Genomic DNA, 23543 nt, shown 5'->3' with positions numbered 1-23543 from the left:
CAACTACAGCTATTCACCCAACAGACCCCTTCTTGTAACCCCCAGACACACACACCAATGGGCTCCCCTGTCCCTCTGCTCTGTACCCAGGCTCCAATCATGCAGAGCCCTGCCTGGGTCTCTGTTCCTCATTCCCCTATTTCCAGTGCCCCATTCCCCCATTACCAACCCCCTTCCCACTCCACCCTTCTCCTCCACAGACACAGAGACACCCACCGTGCACACCCCGATGGCACCTCCTAGAAATCATGTTCCATTGGGGGGGGGGGTGAGTCAGGGTCTGTGTCCCACCCCTTTGGGAGGGGCAAGGAGGGAGACTGCGTGGGTCAGGGGCTGGCATTTCTCTTGTCAGTGTTTTACCTCCCCGCCAGATGCTATGAAACTGGGAGGGGTTGAAACTGCTTTAGAGGATAGGGTCATAATTCAAAATGATTTGGATGAACTGGAGAAATGGTCTGAGGTAAATAGGATGAAGTTTAATAAGGACAAATGAAATGTATTCCACTTGGGATGAAATAATCCATTTCACAGATTCAGAATGGGAAACGACTGTCTAGGAAGGAGGCCTGCAAAAAGCCATCTAGGGGTCATAATGGACCACAAGCTAAATATGAGTCAACAGTGTGATGCTGTTGCAGAAAAAGCAAACATGATTCTGGGAGGTATTAACAGGAGTGTTGCAAGCAAGACAGAGAGCTCATTCTTCTGCTCTACTCTGCGCTGGTGAGGCCTCAGTTGGAGAATTGTGTCCAGTTCTGGGCACCACATTTCAAGAAAGATGTGAAGAAATTGGAGAGGGTCAAGAGAAGAGCAACAAGAATGATGAAAGGTCTAGACAACAGGAGCTATGAGGGAAGACTCAAAGAATTGGGCTTCTTTAGCTTGGAAAGGTGAAGACTGAGAGGGGTCTTGAGAGCAGTTTTCAGCTATCCAAAAGAATTTCACAGGGAGGAGGGAGAAAAAAAATTCTCCTTGGTCTGTGAGGATAGGACAAGAAGAACAGGCTTAAACTGGACAAGGGAGGTTTAGGGTGGACATTAGGAAAAACTCCCTAACTATCAAGGTGCTTAAACACTGCAGTATCTTGCCTAGGAAGGTTGTGGAATCTCCATCTTTGGGGTTCTTTAAGAGCAGGTTAGATAAATGTCTCTCAGGGGTGGTCTAGACGGTACTGGGTCCTGCCATGAGGGCAGGGGACTGGATTCGATGACCTCTCTAGGTCCCTTTCATTTATAGTCTCCTATGATTCTATGAATCCCGCCCCAGCTTTGCTCCCAGCTCTCTCTAGGATTCACTGGGCCCATTAGCAAGGCTCCATCACTGTCTCAGAATGGGGCTCAATGCCAGAGTGGGGGAGATACCATGCACCCATTGATTTCACACCAGTAGCTGCCCAAACTCCTCCAGAGATCGGTCCCTCTACACGCCGTGTGCCCATCTGCCACACTGGTCTCGTAGCACCTCAGGGGGATGGGGCAGGAGAGACACGTTCCAGAGAGTGCGGAGCCCAGATACCAGGGTGATGGGAGCGAGGGAAATTGTGAGCTGAAAGCTCTTTGGTGATCTGAAATCCTCGCCTTTGGGAGCGGGGAACTGTTAGAGACCAGCGCCCATAGCCCCATCCACCCCGCCTCCACTAGTGTCCTACCAAACCCACGTTGCTTCACAACCCTGGAGCGCCAGGGAGCAGGGAGGAAACGGCTGATTTACCTCCAAGGCAGGTCGGGCAGCAACGGGATCCCGGCTCCCACCTCCGCACGCAGCGTCTCAGGGCCAGAGGCAGGTTCCTCCGTCCATCTGCTCTGCCCGGCGCGTGAGCCTGAGCCCCGGGCCCGGTCACTGGAACGTCAGAGCCCAGAGCAGCGACCGAGGCTCCTTCGCCCTCTCCGGGTGAAGCGCCCCACGCCTCAGCCCTACGGCAATTGTGGAAAATCTTCTCCGCTGAGCTGTATAGCCTGGTGCGGTCAGGGGCCGCCTCCCCAGGTACCAGTCCCACGGGGAACGTCACCGGCGAGGGAGGTTGGTGTTTGGTCTGTTTCTGGATGATACCGGCAGGTGCAAACTTCTAGTCTCAAAGGCAAAATCCCAGAGAGGAGAGAAACTTTGAACCCTAAAGCAAATCCCTCTGTGGCGGGCGAAGGCTGCGCTGGCTCTCAAGAAATGACACCCGATTTCCAGAAACACGATGTATGGCTGAGTTTGTCAGAGCTGCCTAAGTGGTTTAGGCACAAAGTTCTCATCCAATTCCCTTAAGCAGGTTTGACAATCTAAGCATGGTTCGCTGAGCTTCCCCCGTCTGGAAACCTCCAGATGCCCTTAGAAAGAAACACCCAGGTCCCTGTCCTGTCAGCGTCTGTAACAGCTCAGTTCAGGTGTCATTTTAATGAACATCTAAGTGACTGGGGAGCCTGGATCCCATTTTCAAAGGGGCTTCATCGCTAGGGCTGAGCAGTCTCTGCCTCGCTGAAATTCAACCAACTCCTTTTGAGATTCACTGAAGTGTGTGTGAAAATGTCCCCCACAGACGCTGATACTGAGCTGGGAAGGGACAGGAAACTTCTAGGCTACATCATCCACATTCAGCCACTAAAGGCAGATGAGAACGGGGTATAAATGGTCATTAGAGCCTGTCACCAGAGGTGGCGAATGGAGCCATGTCCGACACAGCAGCGCTTTGACAGGCCGGCTGGTTGCTCGCTAGTGACTGTGCTGCTTTGGGGGTCTCTGTACCTCGCTGGAGGTCAGTGATGTCCCCAGGTGGTTTCTGTCCCTGCTTTATGCTCTTGGTTCCAAAACCCCAAGGGGCTGTGACCGGGCAAGAATTGGCTGTGACAGTGTCAGTGTCCATGAGTCACTTCGAAGTCAAGTGGCAACTCTGCAGCTGAATGGTTAATGGCTGAGGAATACAACTAGCTTCCCATGATCTGTAGGAAAGGGGAGTTTTTCCTGGCACACCTCAGCACAGCGCCCGAGCGGGGCCTGAGCTCAGGAGCCTGCCTGAGAAGTGAGAAAAGAAACCTGTGGCCCTGGCCCTGTTCGCCCAGCTCTGTCGAAGTTTCTTGCGGGGAAGTTGGATCTGCCAGACCGAGTCTGCAGCTCCTGTTCTGTCACCCTGGTATTGGCCACTGGGCTGTAACGCGCTGGGGAACTAACTCCCAAATAATTTTTTGCACTTGAACTAGGGGCCATCAAATGACATTAATAGGCAGCAGGTTTAAAACAAGCAAAGAGAAGTTTTTCTGCATGCAAGGCACAGTCAACTTGTGGAACTCCTTGCCAGAGGATGGTGTGAAGCTCAGGACTTTAACAGGGTTGAAAAAAAGAGCTACATAAATTCATGGAGGATTGGTCCATCATTGGCTATTATACAGAATAGGCAGGGATGTTGTCTCTAGCCTCTATTGTCAGGGGCTGGACATGGATGACCTCATTCCATGAAGTGTAACAGTTAACTCGAACTAAGGACTTAGTTCAAGTTAATGTTTCACTGCCGTGTGTAATCGTGGGTAGTTAATTCGGACTAGGGGGATTGAAAAATGACGACCAGACGGGAAGATGCAAATCAAGCCTGGGATATTTAAATCCCTGGCTTCATTTGCAACTTAGAATGCCTACATTAGACTCCCTAGTTCAAACTAGGAGGCTAGTGTAGACATACCCTTGCAGAAGAAAGCTCTGAAAGGCCATTATAGCCATAGGGCTTTCTTGTGCAAGAAAACCCCTGCTGTGCAACCACACTGCCTTCTTGCACAAGAAAACTTACACTTGTAAGAAAAGAGCATAGCTCTTGTGCAAGAGGTCATCTTTTACCAAGCCGTAGTGTAAATCTTCTTGCACAACAGTGGGTGGACAGCGTGGACACTGCAGAAGAACGGCTCTTCTTTCGCAAGAACCCACCAGTTTAGACATAGCTTAAAGTGTGGGAAGAGAGGGCTTCTTGCACAAGAGCTACACTCTGTTCTAACAAGTGTAAAAGCTCTTGTGCAAGAGGGCTGTGCGGACACGTGGCAGGGGTTTCTTGTGCGAGAAATCCCCATGGCTAAAATGGCCACGAGAGTTTTCTTGCACAAGTGAGCATCCACACTGCCAAGGATGTTCTTCCTCAAAAGCACATGGCAGTGTGGACGTGTTCTTGTGCAAGAACCCACCAGTGTAGACATAGCCTGGGAATGGCTGGGGACAGCTGGCCCAGGGATGGAGCAGCAGAGCCAGGTCAGACTCACGCCTGCCCTGGTCCCACAGCCCTCCTCACAGCAGCTGGCAATTACAGCAGTGGCTCCATGGTTTGAGGTGCTGCCCCTGGGCTACAGACACTGATGCCACAGCTCCCTGATATTGATCAATGGGAGCTGCAGGAGCGGAGTCCGCAGGCAAGGACAGCGTGTGGCGACTCCCTGCTCTGCCTCTCAGGGGCTGCAGGGACTTGCCAGCCACGTCCAGGAGCAGCAGTTACTTTTGGTCACGTGCCCATCTTGCCCCCAGAGTGTTGCCTGCAGAGGCTAATGGGGGCCAGGGGCGTGGTTAACAGGGGTCAGGGGCCTGGCTAATGGGGGTCAAAGAGAACATGTAAAACATTCTCTGGGTGCACAGCCTAATGAGATGTGCTGCGCATGCCTGTGACGGGAAGCAGTGGGGCATGTAACAGCAGGGCTGGGTCCTAGAGAGAGCCGAATGCTCTGCCTGCAGCACAGTGTGAGGGAAGGGGGTGGAAGAGCAAGTCAGGCCTAGGGGCACCAGTTTAACAATCCCACCTAGGGCACCATGGATCCTAAGGACGCCCTGAGAGCACACACACGCCATGGATGCTCTTGCACAAAAGCACCTGGCAGTGAGGGTGTGTTTGTAGCAAGTGTAGACACAGCCTGGGAGTGGCTGGGGAGCCCTCACCAGCTGGCCCCTGCTCTAGGAGGCAGGATAAGGGACCCCCTGACGTTATGGAGGGGTGCTGGGCTGTGCAAGGGCTGGAGCATTCACACAGAGCACAGGGCCTGGAGCTTGATCTTCACCCACGCTGGCCCCACAGTGCTCCTGAGAGCAGCTGCTACGTACTGCAGTGGCCTCACGGTTTGATGTGCTGCCCCTCATCTACAGACAGTTCCCTGGTATTGGTCAATGGGAGGGGCAGGTGTGGTGTCTGCAGGCAAGGACGGCATGTGGACACCCCCTGCTCTGCCTCGCAGGGGCTGCAGGGACATGCCAGCCAAACCCAGGAGCAGCAGTTACCACGGGGATAATGACTCCAGACGTGGCAGGTTCGGCATTTTAGAGCTCACTGCTCCAAGAATCACATTTACACAACCCAGAGAAATGAAAGTGATGTCTGCACAGCCCAGTCAAACCCCAAACTAACCCACTTTGCAAGCAGTGAAAGTGGTAACCTCCCCTCGCCCCTCCCGCCCCCCCCCCCCGCATACATGATGGGACCAGAGACGAGAGGGAAGGGCAGTGTCTGTGTGTGTGTCTGTGTGTGTGAGAGAGAGAAATGACAGAGACACACAGACTGTGAGCGTGGCAGAGATTTGCATTGCCAAGCTCCCTCCATCCCCTTCTCCTGAACCCACACAGAGTGAGGGGAGGAGGGACACCCTGACATCAGCTCCTTTCCTCTTCCCCCTCCCACACCTGCCCAGCAAGCAGGAGGCTCCCAAGGGAGCACTCCAGGGCAGAGGGCAGGAGCAGCACACAGTGGGTGGAAGAGTAATGTTAGTGCCAGCACTTGACAGCTTCCTGGCCAAACCAGTCGGGATCCCCTGTCAGAGGCTCCAGGATCTACTGGTAGATCCCCATGGACTGGTTGGTCAGCACTGATTTAAGGGAACTGTGTTTCTGGCTCCTGGGTACCAGCAAAGTCCCGCAGAAGCTTTTTGCTCCCCAGTTTGAACAATCTAAATATCAGACTCACAATTTGGGGGACTGTCTGCCCCCTTCTTCGCCATTTGCCCCAGCAGAACAATCCCAGCCTGGCCCACTGGGACCCCACTCAGCGTGTCCTGAAGTTTGTATCCTCTGATGTCTTCACACTTTTCATGACTGCCCAGCGCCAGCCTTTCCCCCGCTGACTGGTTTTGTCTCCTGAGCTTTGGAGCTAACAATGCCCAGTGGGACTTGCATAAAGGCACTTGCCTTCCATGTGCCTTGGCTAATTGTCTCTTTTGCTTCCCCGATGCAGAAAAATAGTTCAGTTCCTAATTAAACACCAGTTTACATGTTGGGAGAGTCTTGTCCCAGGCTGTTCCACTGTCCTCTCACCAACCCCTTCTTCATAGAACTCTAGCACTGGAAGGGACCTCGAGAGGTCATCTGAGTCCAGTCTCCTGCCCTCCCAGCAGGACCCAGTACATTCTAGACAGTCCCTGACACGTGTCTGTCTAACCTGCTCTTAAATATCTCCAGGGATGGGGATTCCACAGCCTCCCTAGGCAACTTATTCCAGTGTTTAACCAATCTGACAATTAAGACATTTTTACTAATGTCCAACCTAAACCTTCCTTGCTGCAGTTTAAGCCCATTGCTTCTTGTCCTATCATCAGAGGCCAAGGAGAACAATTTGTCTCAGTGCAGTGTAGAGCGGAAGAATGACTTCTTGTGTCTTGCTCACAACACTTATGTTCATGCATCGCAGAATCATGTTTGCCATGTAACAGTGCTGGCTCATATTTGGCTTGTGGTCCATTACTTTTGAGTCATTTCCTATTCAGTATGTGTGAAACTGACTGTTGTTTCTCAAAACAGTAAAACTTGAAGCAATGCATTTCAGGGGTGAATTTGATCTAAGAAGAGTTTTGCAAGTTTTTTTTTTTTTACTTTTGCTTTCAGGAAGGAAAATTAATTTCAACCTCAAATATGTTTTTCACTTGTGAGGTCACTGAACACCTTCATTCACACAGGTACCCTGACACACACTCATTTGCTACAACTCCTACAGTTTGTGTGTTTAAGAATGCAATCCATAGAAGTGCTTGCAAAATGGATAACGCATTGGTGACTGTTGAAGGGAAATATTTTCCAGTGTGTTTTCAGAACATCCTTCCAAACTTTGATGGGGGGAAAATAATGAAAAAAAAATCAAAAAGTGAGAAATTTAAAAAATGAATTAATCACCGACGTCTGTTTTAAAATTACAGAGTGGGATTTCCAAAGGTTCCTATGGGATTTGAGCATCTGAATTCCATGGGAGGTTTGTACATAATTTCTTTAATTTTTTTTGAAAATGTGATCCTTAAAGAAGATGACCATTTTTCTGTTCAATTTGTTTACATAGCTCAACAAGTCCTAGGAAACTTTTTCCATTTGTAATTTCCCACTGGTATTGGCAGAGCCCAGATGAAACCATCCCACTTTAAAAAACGTATTTATAGAACGGATGCAGGCAAAGTTTATTTCCCAGATGGGCAGAGGCAACATGATAGGTAGAGCAACAAAGACTGACAGAGAGTAATTTGGAAAATAAGAGAGGCATTTACTTAATTTGTGATTACAGCATCTGAATCACAGCCAGTCTGAAAAGGTGAGATCTGTATAACTATGCAAACCTATTCCTACGCTTTGATGTTCCATGGCTCACAATTTCATGGACAAGAAGGGACCGTTTTGATCTCTAGGCTGAAATCCTGTGTAACACTTCACTGGAAAAAAACTCCTACAGCAGAACTTTTAGAAAAAAATCCACTTTTAATTTAAAAGCAGTCCATTATGAGGAATCTATCACAATCCTCGGTAAAGTGTTAATTATCTTCAATGTTAAAACGTGCATCTTATGTCTAGTGTGAATTTGTCTTCTTTCAACCACCATTCAGTGCGGCATTTTTGAATGTCTCTGTTAGAAGAGCCAATTTACTCCTGATGTAGGTGCTACGTCCGAGCAACCAAGACATTTCGGAATGGATTGAGTTCCTTGAGTCTGTCACTACAAGGCACACGTAAGTGGCACTTTGGCTGCTGTGTTGATGTTGTTGCTCAATTAAAGAGATATAGAAAAAGAATCTAGCAAGGAACACAGAAAGGCGGAGGAAAAAATGTAGCAGTGAAGTTCAATCCAAACAGATTATTTAAGAACAGGCGGAGAGAAGACTTTGCGGGGAACAGATTTCTGAGAGTTCAAAACTGCTTCATCTAGCAGAAAAAAAATCCCCTGGCTGGAAACTGAAGTTAGACACATTGAAACAAGAGGTAAGGTGCATGTTTTAAAGAGTGAGAGTTGTTAACAATTGAGTTAGGGTTAGGGTTGGATGAGAGAGGTGGTAAATATGCCGTCACATGAACTGTTTACATTGAGTCTGGATGTCTTTCCTGAAGATATCCTCTATTTAAAATCCAAGTTGTGGGTTGAGTTGTGAATGGTATGGTTTATGTGATGCTGAGAGAAGATTCGATCTTTATTTGGCAACTAATTTGGGGGCAGAAAAATGAAAGGCTGTCCGAGAGGGGTAGCTGTAGGGCACTGATATCTTTACACATTGTGTTTTCCTGATACAATGAAAGTACATCTTTTAGAATTGTGACGTAGTGGGGGTACCTGGCTGGTTTCTATGCTGCTGGCTCTGGGGGATCCCCCACTGGCTGCCGTGGGTACCACGACCCAGCAAAACAGGATGAGTCACTATGCAAACCAGTGGCCAGACACCCCCCATGGAGAGGAACAAAGGAAGGTGGAATGCTGCCTTGGCTGGGGGGCAGGGCTGGAAGTGAGGTTAGTTGGTTGGTGGCTGTCTGGGAGGATGGACGAGACAGCCTAGGGAGAGGAGCTGGAGTTTTAGGGGCCCAGTCTCCCCCATCTCAAGGGGGCCTGAGGCATCCTAGCCCAGTTCCTGTAACCAGATTACATCTGTGCTGCGCTGTGCTGGAGGAGCAATAAACCACCCTCAATTCCACTGGCTGGTACAGTCTGTTTGTGCCATTTCGGGGTGCAGGAGACGGGGAACCCCCAACGCGCCGTCACACTGGTGTCAGGAGCGGGATGCACTGCATCCCGTGGATGGAGCTTCCAGCGGCAAGCGACAAGGCGCAGTAGAAGCAAGAGCCCTGGAGCCAGGCGTGCTGGAGACAGAGCGAAGCGGTTCCTGGGAATCGTGGGGCGCTGCAGCACTAGACTGGTGAGTCTGCACCGAGGGGCCCAGCGGGCAGATGGCCTACGCCCAACTCTTGAAGGCAGAGCTGGTGGGGCTGTGCAGAGAGAGGGGCTTGCCTGTGCAGAAAGCAACCAAGGCCCAGCTGATTGCTCAGCTAGAAGAGAATGACCAGCCACAGGGCCAGGATCTTGTCCCCAGGGGAAGCAGCCAGACCCCCCCTGAGAGTGTGTCAGGCTCAGAGAGGGGGAGGAGCACTGGAACCCACCGGAGAGATGAGACAGCGTCTCCCGGGAGGCCTGCAAGTAGCCCATCTAGGGCAGGGGCCAGCCCAGCGGAGCTGCGGCGCCTGGAGATCCAGCTGCGGATCAGGGAATTGGAAGTAGAGGACCGAGAGAAGGACCGCCAGGACCGAGAGAAGGAGCGCCAAGATCGAGAGAGGCAGCGGCAGCATGAGCTGGCCATGGCAGAGCGGAGAACCGGCGGGGCACCGGCTGCGCCAAGTGCGGATGGGCCCCAGGGTCCCAGGACTGCCAGACGCTTGGAGAGGCTCGTGGTGGCCCAATTGAAGGACATGGGTGACATAGACGGGTTCCTCAGTGCCTTTGAGAGGGCCTGTGGACTGCAACGGGTTCCCCCAGCTGACTGGCTGCAGGAGCTCATCCCCGCACTGAGCCAGGAGGCGGCCGGAGTGCTCAGTCAGCTGGAGGACCTACAGCCCGGGGATTACAACCGAGTCAAGGAGGCCCTGCTGCACAAGTTCGGGCTGACCCCCGAGATGTACAGGAAGAAGTTCCGGGGGGTACAGAAAGGGCCACGGGAGACCTATGTGGATCTGGTCTCCCGCCTGGCGCAATACTGCCGCAAGTGGGTGTCTGGAGCCGGAGCCCAGACCGCAGAGGAGCTGCTCAAGCTGGTCATGATGGAGCAGTTCTATGAAGCGTGCCCACCCAAACTGAGGCTGTGGCTCAAGGACCGGAGACCAGAGAACCCCCAGGAGGCCGGGAGACTGGCGGATGAGTTCACGGAGAGCCGGTCCGGGGGTGAACGGGAGTCCCGGAGAGAGAGGGAACCGCGCAGAGATCGGATCTCGGCTGAGCGACGGAGGGAGTCAACTACGGGGCGAGACCAAGGAACAGGTCGTCTGCGCCCCAGAGAACCAGCCAGGGCCTGGACAGAGACAGCCCAAAGCCTAACTTGCCATCGCTGTGGGCAAAAAGGCCACAAGAGGGCTCAGTGCACCAGGTCCCAGGACCGGGGACTTTCCAGGGTTAACTGGCTGGGGCGGGAGGAAGGGCAGGCTGCCCCAGAGGCAGGGGCTGGCAGGCAAACCTCAGCTCAGAGAGAGGGGAAGGATGCTCAGTGCACCCCCCCTGGGAGGTCTGATTCTCAGGAGGCGGATTTCTCCGTGTACCGGGTGGGGGCAGGACGGCCCCTGCGGAGCGAGTGCCTCTTACCCCTGGAGGTGGATGGTAGGAAGGTGACGGGCTTCTGGGACACGGGGGCAGAGGTGACTCTGGCCCGATCCGACATAGTGGCCCCGGAGCGGATACTGCCCCACGCGCAGCTGACCCTGAAGGGCATAGACGGGTCCCCGTTTAAGGTGCCTGTAGCCAGGGTGCATCTGAAATGGGGGGCGAAGGAAGGCCTCAAGGAAGTGGGGGTGCACCCGCACTTGCCCACCGAGGTGCTGATGGGGAATGACCTAGAGGAGTGGCCCCATGAATCCCAGCAGGCTCTAGTCACTACCCGGAGCCAGAGCCAGCGGGGGGCTGACAACGTGGGTCCAGGGAAGGACTCCTGGCAGCATCCTCAGGGTCCCATCCCAGTGGACACGGGGTCCAGCCAGGCTGGGACTCCGGACCTAGGCAGAGGTGGGGGACAGGTCCCGATCCCTGCCTCAGCAGCTGAATTCCAGGCTGAGGTGCAGGCAGACCCCTCCTTGCAGAGGCTGAGGGACCAGGCTGGCCTCCATGCAGCTCAGCCCCGGGGGAGAGGTGGCCAGGAGAGATTCCTGCGGGAGCGTGGGCTCCTGTTCCATGAGTGGCTCCCCCCCAGGAAGGTGAGGGCATGGGGGGTCCAGCGGCAGCTGGTCGTCCCCCGAAGGTATCGCCTCAAGCTGCTGTATTTGGCCCACGATGTCCCCGTTGGGGGCCACCGGGGGATCCGGAGCACCCGGCTGAAGCTGCTCCAGCACTTCTATTGGCCGGGAATCTTTACAGCCGTGCAGCGGTACTGCCGGTCCTGTGACTCCTGCCAGAGGGGCGGGAAGGCCCAAGACAGGAGGAAAGCGGCTTGGGGGTCTCTACCCCAGATAGAGGACCCTCTGGGCTTGCTGAGAGAGTTATGGGAGGGGAAGTCCTCCCTGGATGGAGCATCGGGGGTGGAAGCCGCCCTGGCTGTCCAGAGAAGGCTCGCTGGGCTCATGGCCCCAGCCCGAGAGACCCTGGCCAGAGATCAAGGCCAGCGGAAGGGTGGGTGTGACCCCCGAGGACAGGCCTGTGCCAGTCGCCCTGGAGCGGGGCGGCGAGTGGACAGAGGGAAGCCAATTCATGTGGGGCCTCGCCACGGCCGGCCCGAGTCAAGGGGAGCACCCATGTCCCCAGGGCGGGTTCCCACGCAGAGGACCCGAACTTCCCTAGGTCACGAGCGGAGTGACCCTGCTCAGTTCGCTCTCGGAGGGGGGAGAACTGTGACGTAGTGGGGGTACCTGGCTGGTTTCTATGCTGCTGGCTCTGGGGGATCCCCCACTGGCTGCCGTGGGTACCACGACCCAGCAAAACAGGATGAGTCACTATGCAAACCAGTGGCCAGACACCCCCCATGGAGAGGAACAAAGGAAGGTGGAATGCTGCCTTGGCTGGGGGGCAGGGCTGGAAGTGAGGTTAGTTGGTTGGTGGCTGTCTGGGAGGATGGACGAGACAGCCTAGGGAGAGGAGCTGGAGTTTTAGGGGCCCAGTCTCCCCCATCTCAAGGGGGCCTGAGGCATCCTAGCCCAGTTCCTGTAACCAGATTACATCTGTGCTGCGCTGTGCTGGAGGAGCAATAAACCACCCTCAATTCCACTGGCTGGTACAGTCTGTTTGTGCCATTTCGGGGTGCAGGAGACGGGGAACCCCCAACGCGCCGTCACAAGAATAAATTTGGAATCATTAAAAGCTTCAGAGTCTCTGAGGTCACACATAGTGGTTGTATTAAACACGTTTCTTTTTGTCACTGATAAAATATTTTATTCTTTACATCTACCATGGTGGGATTCTCAATATATTTTCATGGAAAGGTTTGCCAGCCTTGAAATGCTGAAAAATATTGTTCCGTGTTGATAGTGAGGGGAGTGAACCATCTGAATAACCCGCCCAGTCCTGTGCGGGATTCTCCTTCTCTGCTGAGATTTAAATCAAGGCTGGATGTGTTTCTGGGGCAGAGGTGGGCAAATACTGGCCTGTGGCTGGGTTCGGTCTCTGGGGGTTAACCCCTGTAGGCCCCGCCCCACCATATCTACCTGCACCGCCTCAGGTACGGGGAGCACAGCATCCCTTGGCCACGGATCGCCGTTTCTGGCCATTGGGAGCTGCGATCTCCAGGACCAGGGGAGGTGCAGGTAAACATGGCGGCGGCAGCCCAGCAGGGGCTGACCCTGGTGAAATGGCCCAGTTTTAGTGCCCACCCCTGCAGGAGATGATCATTCATGATTTCACAGACCATCCAGAACTGCACAATTTCGATGTTTTTCTTCTCCCCGCTTTTGAAACTGTTTCCAAGCCCCTCGTGTTTTATTGCCCTGTCGGCACCTTTTCCATATTAGTGTAGATTTTTTGGGATAGGACAACCACACCCGCTTGCACATTCAAGGTGCAGATGAACATACAATAATTAAGCCTAGTTTGGTTGTACTTCATCCGTATGCTACCTACAGTAACAGGCAGGAGGTTTTGGTTCCTTTGAATGCTGGGTATGGGGAAGGGCTCCAGTATTTCTAGTTACATCAAAAGCAAAACCTGTGGGTCATTCCTGCTTCTTCCCTCCCATCATTCTCCTTACTAAACCCAATTTATAGCAAAGCGAGACTTGGTGATTCTAGTCATATCTACCAATCAACTGCATATCGTGTACGATACCTATTATGTCAATATTTAGGATACATTTTGCTGGGCCAAAATATTGCAAAAGTGCTTAATTAATAGTTTTCCGGATGTCTCTGGAATTGTTCTTATAAAAATGGGATGCACTAGGACCAGGTTGTTTCTGGTCCAAGTGCCCTGGTCTCGCTGTCCTGTACAAGTTATGCAAGATTGAGCAGCACTCCTGACTCTCCCCCACCCTCTTTGGCCTTATTTGCATGTGTCCATGAGTCCCCCAGAGCTGAGTCACACCAAGGCTTTGCGAGAGATCCAAGGACCGGATGAGGAGGAGAACCGGGGGCCAGGCCAAAGGGAAGCTCCTCACCCGGCTCTTACAAGTCCCAGGCCTGTTTGCTTGGTTGGTTTCTCTGCTGGAGCTCCCTGTCAAATATTCCCTCCTGGCCCAGCTCCCCCTCCCTCCTTCAGCTTTTAGCCACCAGGCAGTGACCGGAGTGACTGTCTGAACCAGCGTCTGTCACATCTGCCAGGGAGTCTGTACCCCCTGTCCAAGTCCAGCGCCACAGGCTGCCATATTGCAATGAATGTTAGTTATTGCTCCCAGTGACCCTGTTTCTGTCCCACAGACACACCCCATGGCAAGCCAGGAACAAGGAAACCAAACGTCTGTCACAGAATTTCTCCTCCTGGGATTCGGGGATCTTCCTGGCCTGCAGGTTCCTCTCTTCCTGTTCTTTCTCGTGATCTACCTGGTGACCATGGCTGGAAACGTTGTTGTCATAGTGTTGGTTGTGACTGATCGACACCTCCACACCCCCATGTACTTCTTCCTGAGCAACTTGTCCTGCTTGGAGATCTGTTACAGCTCCGCCCTCCTGCTCCAGCTGCTGGCCGGGCTCCTGTCTGGGGACTGGACAATTTCCTTCACTGGGTGTCTCACACAATTTTACTTCTTTGGTGCTCTGGGAGCCTCAGAATGCGTCCTCCTAACAGTGATGTCCTACGACCGGTATCTAGCCATATGCAGCCCACTGCACTACGCAGCCCGGATGAATGGCAGGTCTTGCCTCCAGCTTGCCATGGGATCTTGGATAGGCGGCTTGCTTGCTTGTAGTATAACCACAGTGCCAATGTCCCAGTTAACTTTCTGTGGCCCCAACGATATCGACCATTTCTTTTGTGACCTTATTCCCCTTGTAAAACTCTCCTGCAATGACCCTGTCCTGGTGGACACTTTGGCGTTCACAGTCGCCTTGATTGTCTTACTCGTCCCCTTCGTGCTCACCTTGGGGTCCTACATCTGCATCCTCAGAACCATCCTCAGAATCCGCGCTACGATTGGGAGGCAAAAGGCCTTTTCCACCTGCTCCTCCCACCTCATCGTGGTGAGCATTTACTATGGAGCGCTCCTGATTGCCTACATGTTCCCAACCACCGACCTCCTGAGCGACTTCAAGAAAGTTCTCTCTGTCTCCTACACCGTCCTGACGCCCCTGGTCAATCCACTCATCTATGCCCTGAGAAACAGAGAGGTCCAAGAGGCCCTGTGCAAAGCTTGCAGAGAATTAAGAACGTAAGAACACCCACTTTGGATCAGACCAAATGTCCATCTAGCCCAGTATCCTGTCTGCCAACAGTAGCCAGTAGCAGGTGCCCCAGAGGGAGAGTACACAAAAGGTAATCCTCACTGATCCCTCCCGTCTCACCCATTTCCAGACAAACAGCGACTAGGGACACCATTCCTACCCATTCTGGCTAATAGACATTCATAGACCTAACCTCCATGAATCTCGCTAGCTCTTTTTTGAACCCTATTCAAGTCCTAGACTTCACCACATCCTCTAGCAAGGAGTTCCAGAGGTTGACTGTGTGCTGAAGGAAGAAAAACTTTTCTTTGTTTTAATCTGCTGCCTATTGATTTCATTTGGTGACCCCTAGTTCTTATATTTAGGGAATAAGTAAATAACTTTTCTTTATTTGCTTTTTCCACAGCAGTCATGATTTTAGAAACCTCTATCATATTTCCCCTTAGTCTCCTCTTTTCTAAGATGAAAAGTCCTAGTCTTTTTAATCTCTCCTCACATGGGACCAATTCCAAACCCCTCCTCAGTTGTGTTGCCCTTTTCTTTACCTTTCCTAATGCCGAGAGATCATTTTTGAGATGAGGCAACTACATCTGTGCCCAGTACTCAGTTAAGGGTTCTAAGATTCTCGCCCAGCGGGTTGCGTAGGTGAAAATGGAATAGCTGCAGCACGGGCTGGGTTAGGGAAAGCGGTGGACAACTCCCGCTATTACTGTTCCGCACACACAGCGACACAGAACCTAGTAGAGATTCTACAAGAACCCAGCCTGCACCTCCGCCTTGAGCCGCCTGGGGGCAGCAGTGACCGTGCGGCAGTGTCCTTGATACCCGCAGACACCGCCCTGTATCGCTTCGCCGGATACACACAGCGAGAGGGAGCCTAGGAAAGGCTGGACTGAAACTAACCGCGCGGAGAACCGGTCTGGCGTTACCAGCCCCAGGGAGGAGCAGCCGCCAGTCCAGCATCCCTCTGCCGCGGGAGGTGTTCGCCTCGCCAGGTTGGAGCGGGACCCATAGACTCGAACACTGGAACTGGAAGGGCCCTGCAAAGATCCTCAAGCCCAGTCCTCTGCCCTCACGGCAGGACCAAGCACCGTCTAGATCCGCGGTGTCCAGCGAATTCTGAACTTGCGACCTAGCCACACTCAAGCAGCCAAAGAGAGATTAGTGATGAGCGTGTTGCACACTACGGATCTAGGTGCACTTAAAAGTAGACGCTGTCCCCGAGGCTTTAAACTCACAACTCTCGGCCTATAAGGCCGATACACTGGCCCCTGAGCTGTTGATGTATCTAGGAGTTCCTTTATCATTTCTCCGACAAGTGAGTGGAACGCCATCCCCTGCCCAGAGCTGCAACCATAGGAGTGACCACGATGGGTCAGACCCGAGGTCCTTCTAGCCCACAGTCCTGTTTGCCGGCAGCGGCCAATGGCAGGTGCGTCAGGAGGAATGAACCCAACAGGGAATTAGCAAGTGGCCCGCCCCGCTTGCCAGATACTTTGCAATCGACGGGCAGGGGCACGTCTCTGTGTCCGGGTCGGTGCCCGGGGAACGTTTCCTGCCAAATGTCGGTTCCAGGTGCGCTCGGGGCCTGCAGAATTCCGGGGGAGCCGAGCCGGGCAGGGAACGGGGGAGGCTCCGTCCCATATCGGGCCTGGCTCCGGGATTGATTCCGCCCCTTGGTATCTAGGGGGCTCAGGGAGGAGGAGAACGTTGGATTTCCCCGAGTGACTTAGGTCTGGAATCTCAAAGGTGCCCGAGGGAGCCAGGCGCTGCCCCGCTGCCCCGTCCCACCACGTCCCCCGCGGAGATTCCAGTCCCAAGGGAGGAGGAACTAGTGATTTCAGGAGCAGAAATGCCACGTGGGTTGGAAAACGCTTCTGGCAGCAAAGCGCCGTCAGACACCGCCCTTCCCCGGGCTGATACCGCCCGGCGTGTGAGCCGGGGCCATTGCTCCCAGGGCCTGGCTGAGCAGACACTGACTGGGGTTCGAAGGGGGGGGGAGCAGGGACAGTCCCAGACTCGCTGACCCCTCACTCCTGAAGACTGATCGCTGATTCCTACCTGCGCCCGGACAAAAACCCGCCTGAGGCTGCGGAGGAGAAATTCTCTGGCAGGGGGCGCTGGTGAGTCACGGTCCGCACGGGGCAGGTGTTGGGGAGCGTCGCAGAGAAGGGGCCGGGGTAGAAATGTGGGTTCCCAAGTGAGGGGGAGTGTGACGGGGACAAAGCAGGTGCCTCGCTGCGGCTGCGTATCCCAGTCCGGGTGAGCGGCCAGAAATGGGCCAGCGGCTTGGGCCACTCACCGCGTCGAACTCACCGAGCGCAGCGGGAAGCGATCGGGGGGGAGTTACAGACACGGTGCGAACTGGGGCTCGCGTGTCCCAAGCGGCGTAAAGGAGGAAGAATCGCACTGAACCGCCCTGAGCCCCCAGGCCTGGAGCTGCAGATCCCGCCGAACCTGACCCGAGAGGGGAAATGTTCGCGCCTCCGGGCTCCCAACAAACACGGATCCCCCCCCCCCCAGTGAGCCGAAACCACTAACGCCTGGGAAAATATTTCCCTTCACCACAGCCGATCCCCAGGAAACCCTAGACATTCATGACGAGCTACGTGACGTCATTTCTCGGTGTCTCCCCAGAGCTGTGAGAGCCCATCGGGATCCCCCGCGCTGTGCCAGGCGCTGCACAAACACACCGGGAGGGGGACGGAGACTCCTGCCGGAGAGTCCATGGCAGTGACTCGGCTCGTTCAGGGAAGGCGTTTGTGTCTCTGATAAGGCGGGGAATATGCAAATAGCGGTGACAGACGCCTGCTTAAAATGATCTCTCTCTGCCTAGGCTGCACCCGGAGAGACACCCCGCAGCCCCCGGTGTCTGTGCAGTTACCTGCCAGCTCTGCCCCCCAGCAACTGGGAACATGAAATTTTGGGTCTATTTAGTGTTCGTGGTGGCAGCTTTGCCAGGTATTTTCTAGCTAAATACGCTGGAGAGAGGGACGGAGATTTTGTTTTGCATGTTTGATATTAATGCTTCTGTCGCGCCTTTGTTCCCAGGTGCCTGGTCCCAGGTGCAGTTGGTGGAGTCCGGAGGGGATGTGAAGAAGCCCGGAGACTCTCTGCGCCTCTCCTGCAAAGCCTCCGGCTTCACCTTCAGTAGCCCCTGGATGAGCTGGATCCGGCAGGCCCCGGGGAAGGGGCTGGAGTGGCTCGCTGATATCAGTGGCAGCGGGGGTGATATACGGTACCTTGATGCCGTGAAAGGCCGATTCACCATCTCCAGGGACAACCCCAACAACCTGCTGCACCTGCAAATGACCGGCCTGAAGCCCGAGGACACCGCCCGCTATTACTGTGCGAGAGACACAGCGACACAAAACCTATTGACGCTCCTACAAAAACCCAGGCTGCAGAACCCGCAGCCGCCTCGCAGCGAATTGACTGTAGCCTGTCGGGGCTCGGCTGCTGGGTGAAGCAGGTGTGACGTAGTGGGGGTACTTGCTGGGATGTGGTGACCTCTGCTGTCTGGAGCAAGACCCAGCAGGGAAAACCTCACTAGGCCAAGGTAATGCCAAACTTGTTGAACCAGTGGCCAGACACCCCCCATGGAGAGGAACAAAGGAAGGTGAATGCTGCCCTGGCTGGGGGGCAGGGCTGGAAGGGAGGGAGTTGGTTGCTGGCTGTCTGTGAGGATGGAGGAGACAGCCTAGGGAGAGGAGCTGGAGTTTAGGGGCCCAGTCTCCCCCCAACTCAATGGGGCCTGAGGCATCCTAGCCCAGCTCTGTGACCAGACTACATCTGTGCTATGCTGTATCCTGGAGAGGCAATAAACGTCCTCTATTCCACTGGCTGGTGCAGTCTGTTTGTGCCATTTCGGGGTGCAGGAGACGGGGAACCCCCAACACGCCGTCACACTGGTGTTAGAAGTGGGATGCACTGCACCCCGTGGATGAAGCTCCCAGCGGCAAGCGACAAGGCGCAGTAGAAGCAAGAGCCCTGGAGCCAGGCGTGCTGGAGACAGAGCGAAGCGGTTCCTGGGAATCGTGGGGCGCTGCAGCACTAGACTGGTGAGTCTGCACCAAGGGGACCAGCGGGAAGATGGCCTACGCCCGACTCTTGAAGGCAGAGCTGGTGGGGCTGTGCAGAGAGAGGGGCTTGCCTGTGCGGAAAGCAACCAAGGCCCAGCTGATTACCCAGCTGGAAGAGAATGACCAGCCACGGGGCCAGGATCTTGTCCCCAGGGGAAGCAGCCAGACCCCCCCTGAGAGTGTGTCAGGCTCAGAGAGGGGGAGGAGCGCTGGAGCCCACCGGAGAGATGAGACAGCGTCTCCCGGGAGGCCTGCAAGCCGTAGCCCATCTAGGGCAGGGGCTAGCCCAGCGGAGCTGCGGCGACTGGAGATCCAGCTGCGGATGAGTTCACGGAGAGCCAGTCCGGGTGTGAACGGGAGTCCCGAAGAGAGAGAGAATCGCGCAGAGACCGGTTCTCGGCGGAGCAACGGAGAGAGACACCTCCGAGGCGAGCCCCAGGGACCAGGACCAGTCATCGATACCCCAGAAAACCAGCCAGAGCCCGGGCAGAGCCGACCCGAATGGGCCCACAGAACCTAACTTGCCATCGCTGTGGGCAACGAGGCCACAAGAGGGCTCAATGCACCAGGCGCAAGAACAGGTCCCATGACCTGGGACGTTCCAGGGTTAACTGGCTGGGGCGGGAGGAAGGGCCGGCTGCCCCAGTGGCAGGGGCTGGCCGGCAAACCTCCACTCGGGGAGGGGGGAAGGATGCTCAGTGCACCTCCCCTGGGAGGTCTGACCCTCGGGAGACAGATTTATCCGTGCACCGGGTGGGGGCGGGGCGGCCCCTACGGAGGGACTGCCTCGTACCCCTGGAGGTGGATGGCAGGAAGGTGACGGGTTCTGGGACACGGGGGCGGAGGTGACGCTGGCCCGGCCCGACATAGTGGCCCCAGACCGTATGCTACCCGACACTCAGCTGACACTGAGGGGCATAGGCGGCACCCCCTTTGAGGTACCCGTAGCCAGGGTGCATCTGAAATGGGAGGCCAAGGAGGGCCCCAAGGAAGTGGGGGTGCACCCGCACTTTCCCACCGACATGCTAATGGGGAGTGACCTAGAGGAGTGGCCAGACAGACCCCACAGGACGCTGGTCACCACCCGTAGCCAGAGCAAGCGAGGGGCTTGCGGCCCGGAACTCGAGGAGGTTCCCCAACAGGGGGCTCAGGGCCCCGTCCCAGCAGACCTAGAGTTGGACCTAGGCAGTGGGGGGAACCACGGCCCTGTCCCAGCCCCAGCCGCTGAATTCCAGGCGGAGGTGCGAGCGGATCCCTCCTTGCAGGCCCTGAGGGACCGGGCTGACCTGGGTGCCGCTCAACCCCTAGGAGGAGATTGCCAGGAGAAGTTCCGGTGGGAGAGGGGATTTCTGTACCGGGAATGGCTTTCCCCCGGGACGGTAGGCAAGTGGGGGCTCCAGCGGCAGCTGGTGGTTCCCCAAAGGTATCGCCGCAAGCTGCTACACCTGGCCCATGACATCCCGTTCTCGGGACACCAGGGGATCCGGCGCACGCGGCTGAGGCTGCTCCAAAACTTCTATTGGCCGGGGATGTTTGCAGCTGTCCAGCGGTACTGCCGGTCCTGCGACTCCTGCCAACGAGTGGGGAAGGCCCAAGACAGGAAGAAAGCTGCATTGAGACCCCTGCCCATCATAGAGGAGCCTTTCCAGAAGGTGGCGATGGATATTGTGGGGCCCTTGAACAGAGCGACCCGGACAGGGAAGAAATACATCCTGGTGGTGGTGGACTTCGCCACCCGCTACCCCGAGGCCGTGGCCCTGCCATTTTCAGCAGAGTGGGGTTTCCCCAGGAGGTTCTCACGGACCAGGGATCCAACTTCATGTCGGCCCTGCTCCGGTGCTTGTGGGAGAAGAGTGGGGTGCAACACACCTGGGCCTCGGCGTATCACCCCCAGACCAACGGGTTGGTGGAGAGGTTCAATGGGACTCTGAAGCAGATGCTACGGACCTTTATGCACAAACACCCGCAGGACTGGGACAAGTACCTACCCCACCTGCTGTTTGCGTACAGGGAAGTGCCCCAGGAGTCCACGGGGTTCTCGCCGTTCGAGCTGTTATATGGGAGGCGAGTGAGGGGCCCCCTGGACTTATTGAAAGACGAGTGGGAGGGGAAGGTCTCCCCGGAGGGTGAGCCGGTCGTGGAATACGTCCTGACATTCCGGGAAAGACTTGCCGAGCTCATGGGCCTGGCCAGAGAGAACCTGAGCAGGGCCCAGAGGAAGCAGAAGGTCTGGTACGACCGCAATGCACGGGCCCGCGCCTACGCTACCGGGGACCAGGTGATGGTCTTGATCCCCGTGCGGAAGAACAAGCTGCAAGCCGCCTGGGACGGCCCCTTCAAGGTGGTTAAGCAGCTGAACGAGGTGAACTACGTGGTGGAGCTGACGGGCCGGACGCGCGGCCAGCGGGTATATCATGTTAACATGATGAAGCCGTACTGGGACAGGGAGAACTTGGTGCTGGCCGTGTGTAAGCCCTGGGAGGAGCAGGGGGAGGATCCCCTGGTGGGACTGTTCCCTGGGACCGGAGAGGACTCTTCGCTGGAGTCAATTTCCCTCTCGGACCAGCTCACCCCGGCCCAGCAGGCCGAGATCCGGGAGGTGCTGCGCTCCCACCAGCAGCTGTTCTCCAACAAGCCGGGTCTCACCAACCTGGCTGTCCACCGGGTGCAGATGGGCACTCACCCCCCGGTGCACTGCTCCCCATTCAGGGTCACAGGGAAAACAGCCCAGGACCTGGAGAGAGAGGTCCAGGACATGTTGGCCCTGGGGGTGATCCAGCCATCCTCCAGCCCCTGGGCCTCTCCCGTGGTGCTGGTTCCCAAGAAGGACGGGTCGATCCGGTTCTGCGTGGACTACCGGAAGCTCAACGCCATCACGGTGTCCGACGCCTACCCGATGCCAAGGCCCGACGAGCTCCTGGACAAGCTGGGGGGAGCTCGCTATCTCACCACCCTGGACCTCACCAAGGGCTACTGGCAGGTGCCGCTAGACCAGGAGGCCAGACTGAAATCGGCTTTCATCACGCCACTGGGGCTCTATGAGTTCCTGGTCCTACCCTTTGGCCTCAAAGGGGCGCCGGCCACCTTCCAGCGCCTGGTGGACCAGCTGCTGAGGGGAATGGAGAACTGTGCCCTAGCGTACATCGATGACATCTGCGTCTTCAGCCAGTCCTGGGAGGACCACGTGGCCCAGGTCAGCCAGGTACTGGATCGGCTGAGGGAGGCTGGGCTGACCGTAAAGGCTGGGAAGTGCAAGGTTGGAATGGCCGAAGTGTCCTACCTGGGCCATAAGGTGGGGAGCGGCTGCTTGAAGCCAGAGCCGGCCAAAGTGGAGGCCATCCGGGACTGGCCTGTGCCCCAGACCAAGAAGCAGGTCCAGGCTTTCATTGGGATGGCGGGGTACTACCGGAGGTTTGTGCCCAACTTCAGCTCCATCGCTGCCCCGATCACAGAGCTGTGCAGGAAGGGGAGGCCCGACAGGGTGGTCTGGACGGAGCAGTGCCAGAGGGCTCTCTGTGCACTGAAGGGAGCCCTGGCCAAGGCTCCAGTGTTGGTAAACCCAGACTTCGACAAGCCCTTTATCGTGTTTACTGACGCCTCGGACACTGGGCTGGGGGCGGTGCTGATGCAGGCGGACGAGAAAGGGGAACGTCACCCCATCGTGTACCTGAGTAGGAAGCTGCTGCCCCGGGAGCGGAGCTACGCGACCGTAGAGAGGGAATGCCTGGCCATGGTGTGGGCCCTGCAAAAGCTGCAGCCGTACCTGTTTGGCCGGCGTTTCACGGTGTTCACCGACCACTGCCCCCTGACCTGGCTACACCAGATGAAAGGGACGAACGCCAAGCTGCTGCGGTGGAGCCTGCTCCTGCAGGACTACGACATGGAAGTGATCCACGTCAAGGGGAGCGCCAACATCATCGCCGACGCGCTGTCCCGTAGCGAGGGGCCCGAACTTCCCCAGGTCACGAGCGGAGTGACCCTGCTCAGTTCGCTCTCGGAGGGTATGTCTACACTACCCCGCTAGTTCGAACTAGCGGGGTAATGTATGCATACCGCACTTGCTAATGAAGCCCGGGATTTGAATTTCCCGGGCTTCATTAGCATAAGCGGGGAGCCGCCATTTTTAAATCCCCGCTGCTTCGAACCCCGTGTAGCGCGGCTACACGGGGCTCGAACTAGGTAGTTCGGACTAGGGTCCTATTCCGAACTACCGGTACTCCTCGTGAAACGAGGTGTACCGGTAGTTCGGAATAGGCACCCTAGTCCGAACTACCTAGTTCGAGCCCCGTGTAGCCGCGCTACACGGGGTTCGAAGCAGCGGGGATTTAAAAATGGCCGCTCCCCGCTTATGCTAATGAAGCCCGGGAAATTCAAATCCCGGGCTTCATTAGCAAGTGCGGTATGCATACATTACCCCGCTAGTTCGAACTAGCGGGGTAGTGTAGACATACCCGGAGGGGGGAGAACTGTGACGTAGTGGGGGTACTTGCTGGGATGTGGTGACCTCTGCTGTCTGGAGCAAGACCCAGCAGGGAAAACCTCACTAGGCCAAGGTAATGCCAAACTTGTTGAACCAGTGGCCAGACACCCCCCATGGAGAGGATCAAAGGAAGGTGGATGCTGCCCTGGCTGGGGGGCAGGGCTGGAAGTGAGTGAGTTGGTTGCTGGCTGTCTGTGAGGATGGAGGAGACAGCCTAGGGAGAGGAGCTGGAGTTTAGGGGCCCAGTCTCC

At 55.7% G+C, this 23543-nt stretch overlaps 2 protein-coding genes and 1 gene segment (V, D, J or C); 2 read left to right on the top strand and 1 right to left on the bottom strand.

Moving 5' to 3' along the window:
* The window catches only part of LOC142821246 (uncharacterized), a 161449-nt gene that overhangs the window by 118353 nt on the left and 19553 nt on the right, over positions 1 to 23543 (bottom strand). The gene's annotated exons all lie outside the window — the stretch shown is intronic.
* On the top strand, positions 13780 to 14721 carry LOC142821242 (olfactory receptor 10A7-like). Its single transcript, XM_075912086.1, has one exon. It carries the CDS (start codon positions 13780 to 13782, stop codon positions 14719 to 14721), a length of 942 nt encoding a protein of 313 aa, XP_075768201.1.
* Positions 17587 to 18197, top strand: LOC142821241 (Ig heavy chain V region 3-like). The segment is given in 2 exon segments: positions 17587 to 17691; positions 17782 to 18197. Coding segments are annotated over 2 exon segments (462 nt in total).

The sequence above is a fragment of the Pelodiscus sinensis genome, chromosome 30, assembly GCF_049634645.1.
Source record: "Pelodiscus sinensis isolate JC-2024 chromosome 30, ASM4963464v1, whole genome shotgun sequence".
Classification (NCBI taxonomy): Eukaryota; Metazoa; Chordata; order Testudines; family Trionychidae; genus Pelodiscus; species Pelodiscus sinensis.
This window is presented reverse-complemented; position numbering and strand designations above follow the sequence as displayed.

Coding starts and splice junctions, on each gene's coding strand:
- LOC142821242 (XM_075912086.1), top strand. CDS start 13,780: ATGGCAAGCCAGGAACAAGGAAACCAAACGTCTGTCACAGAATTTCTC.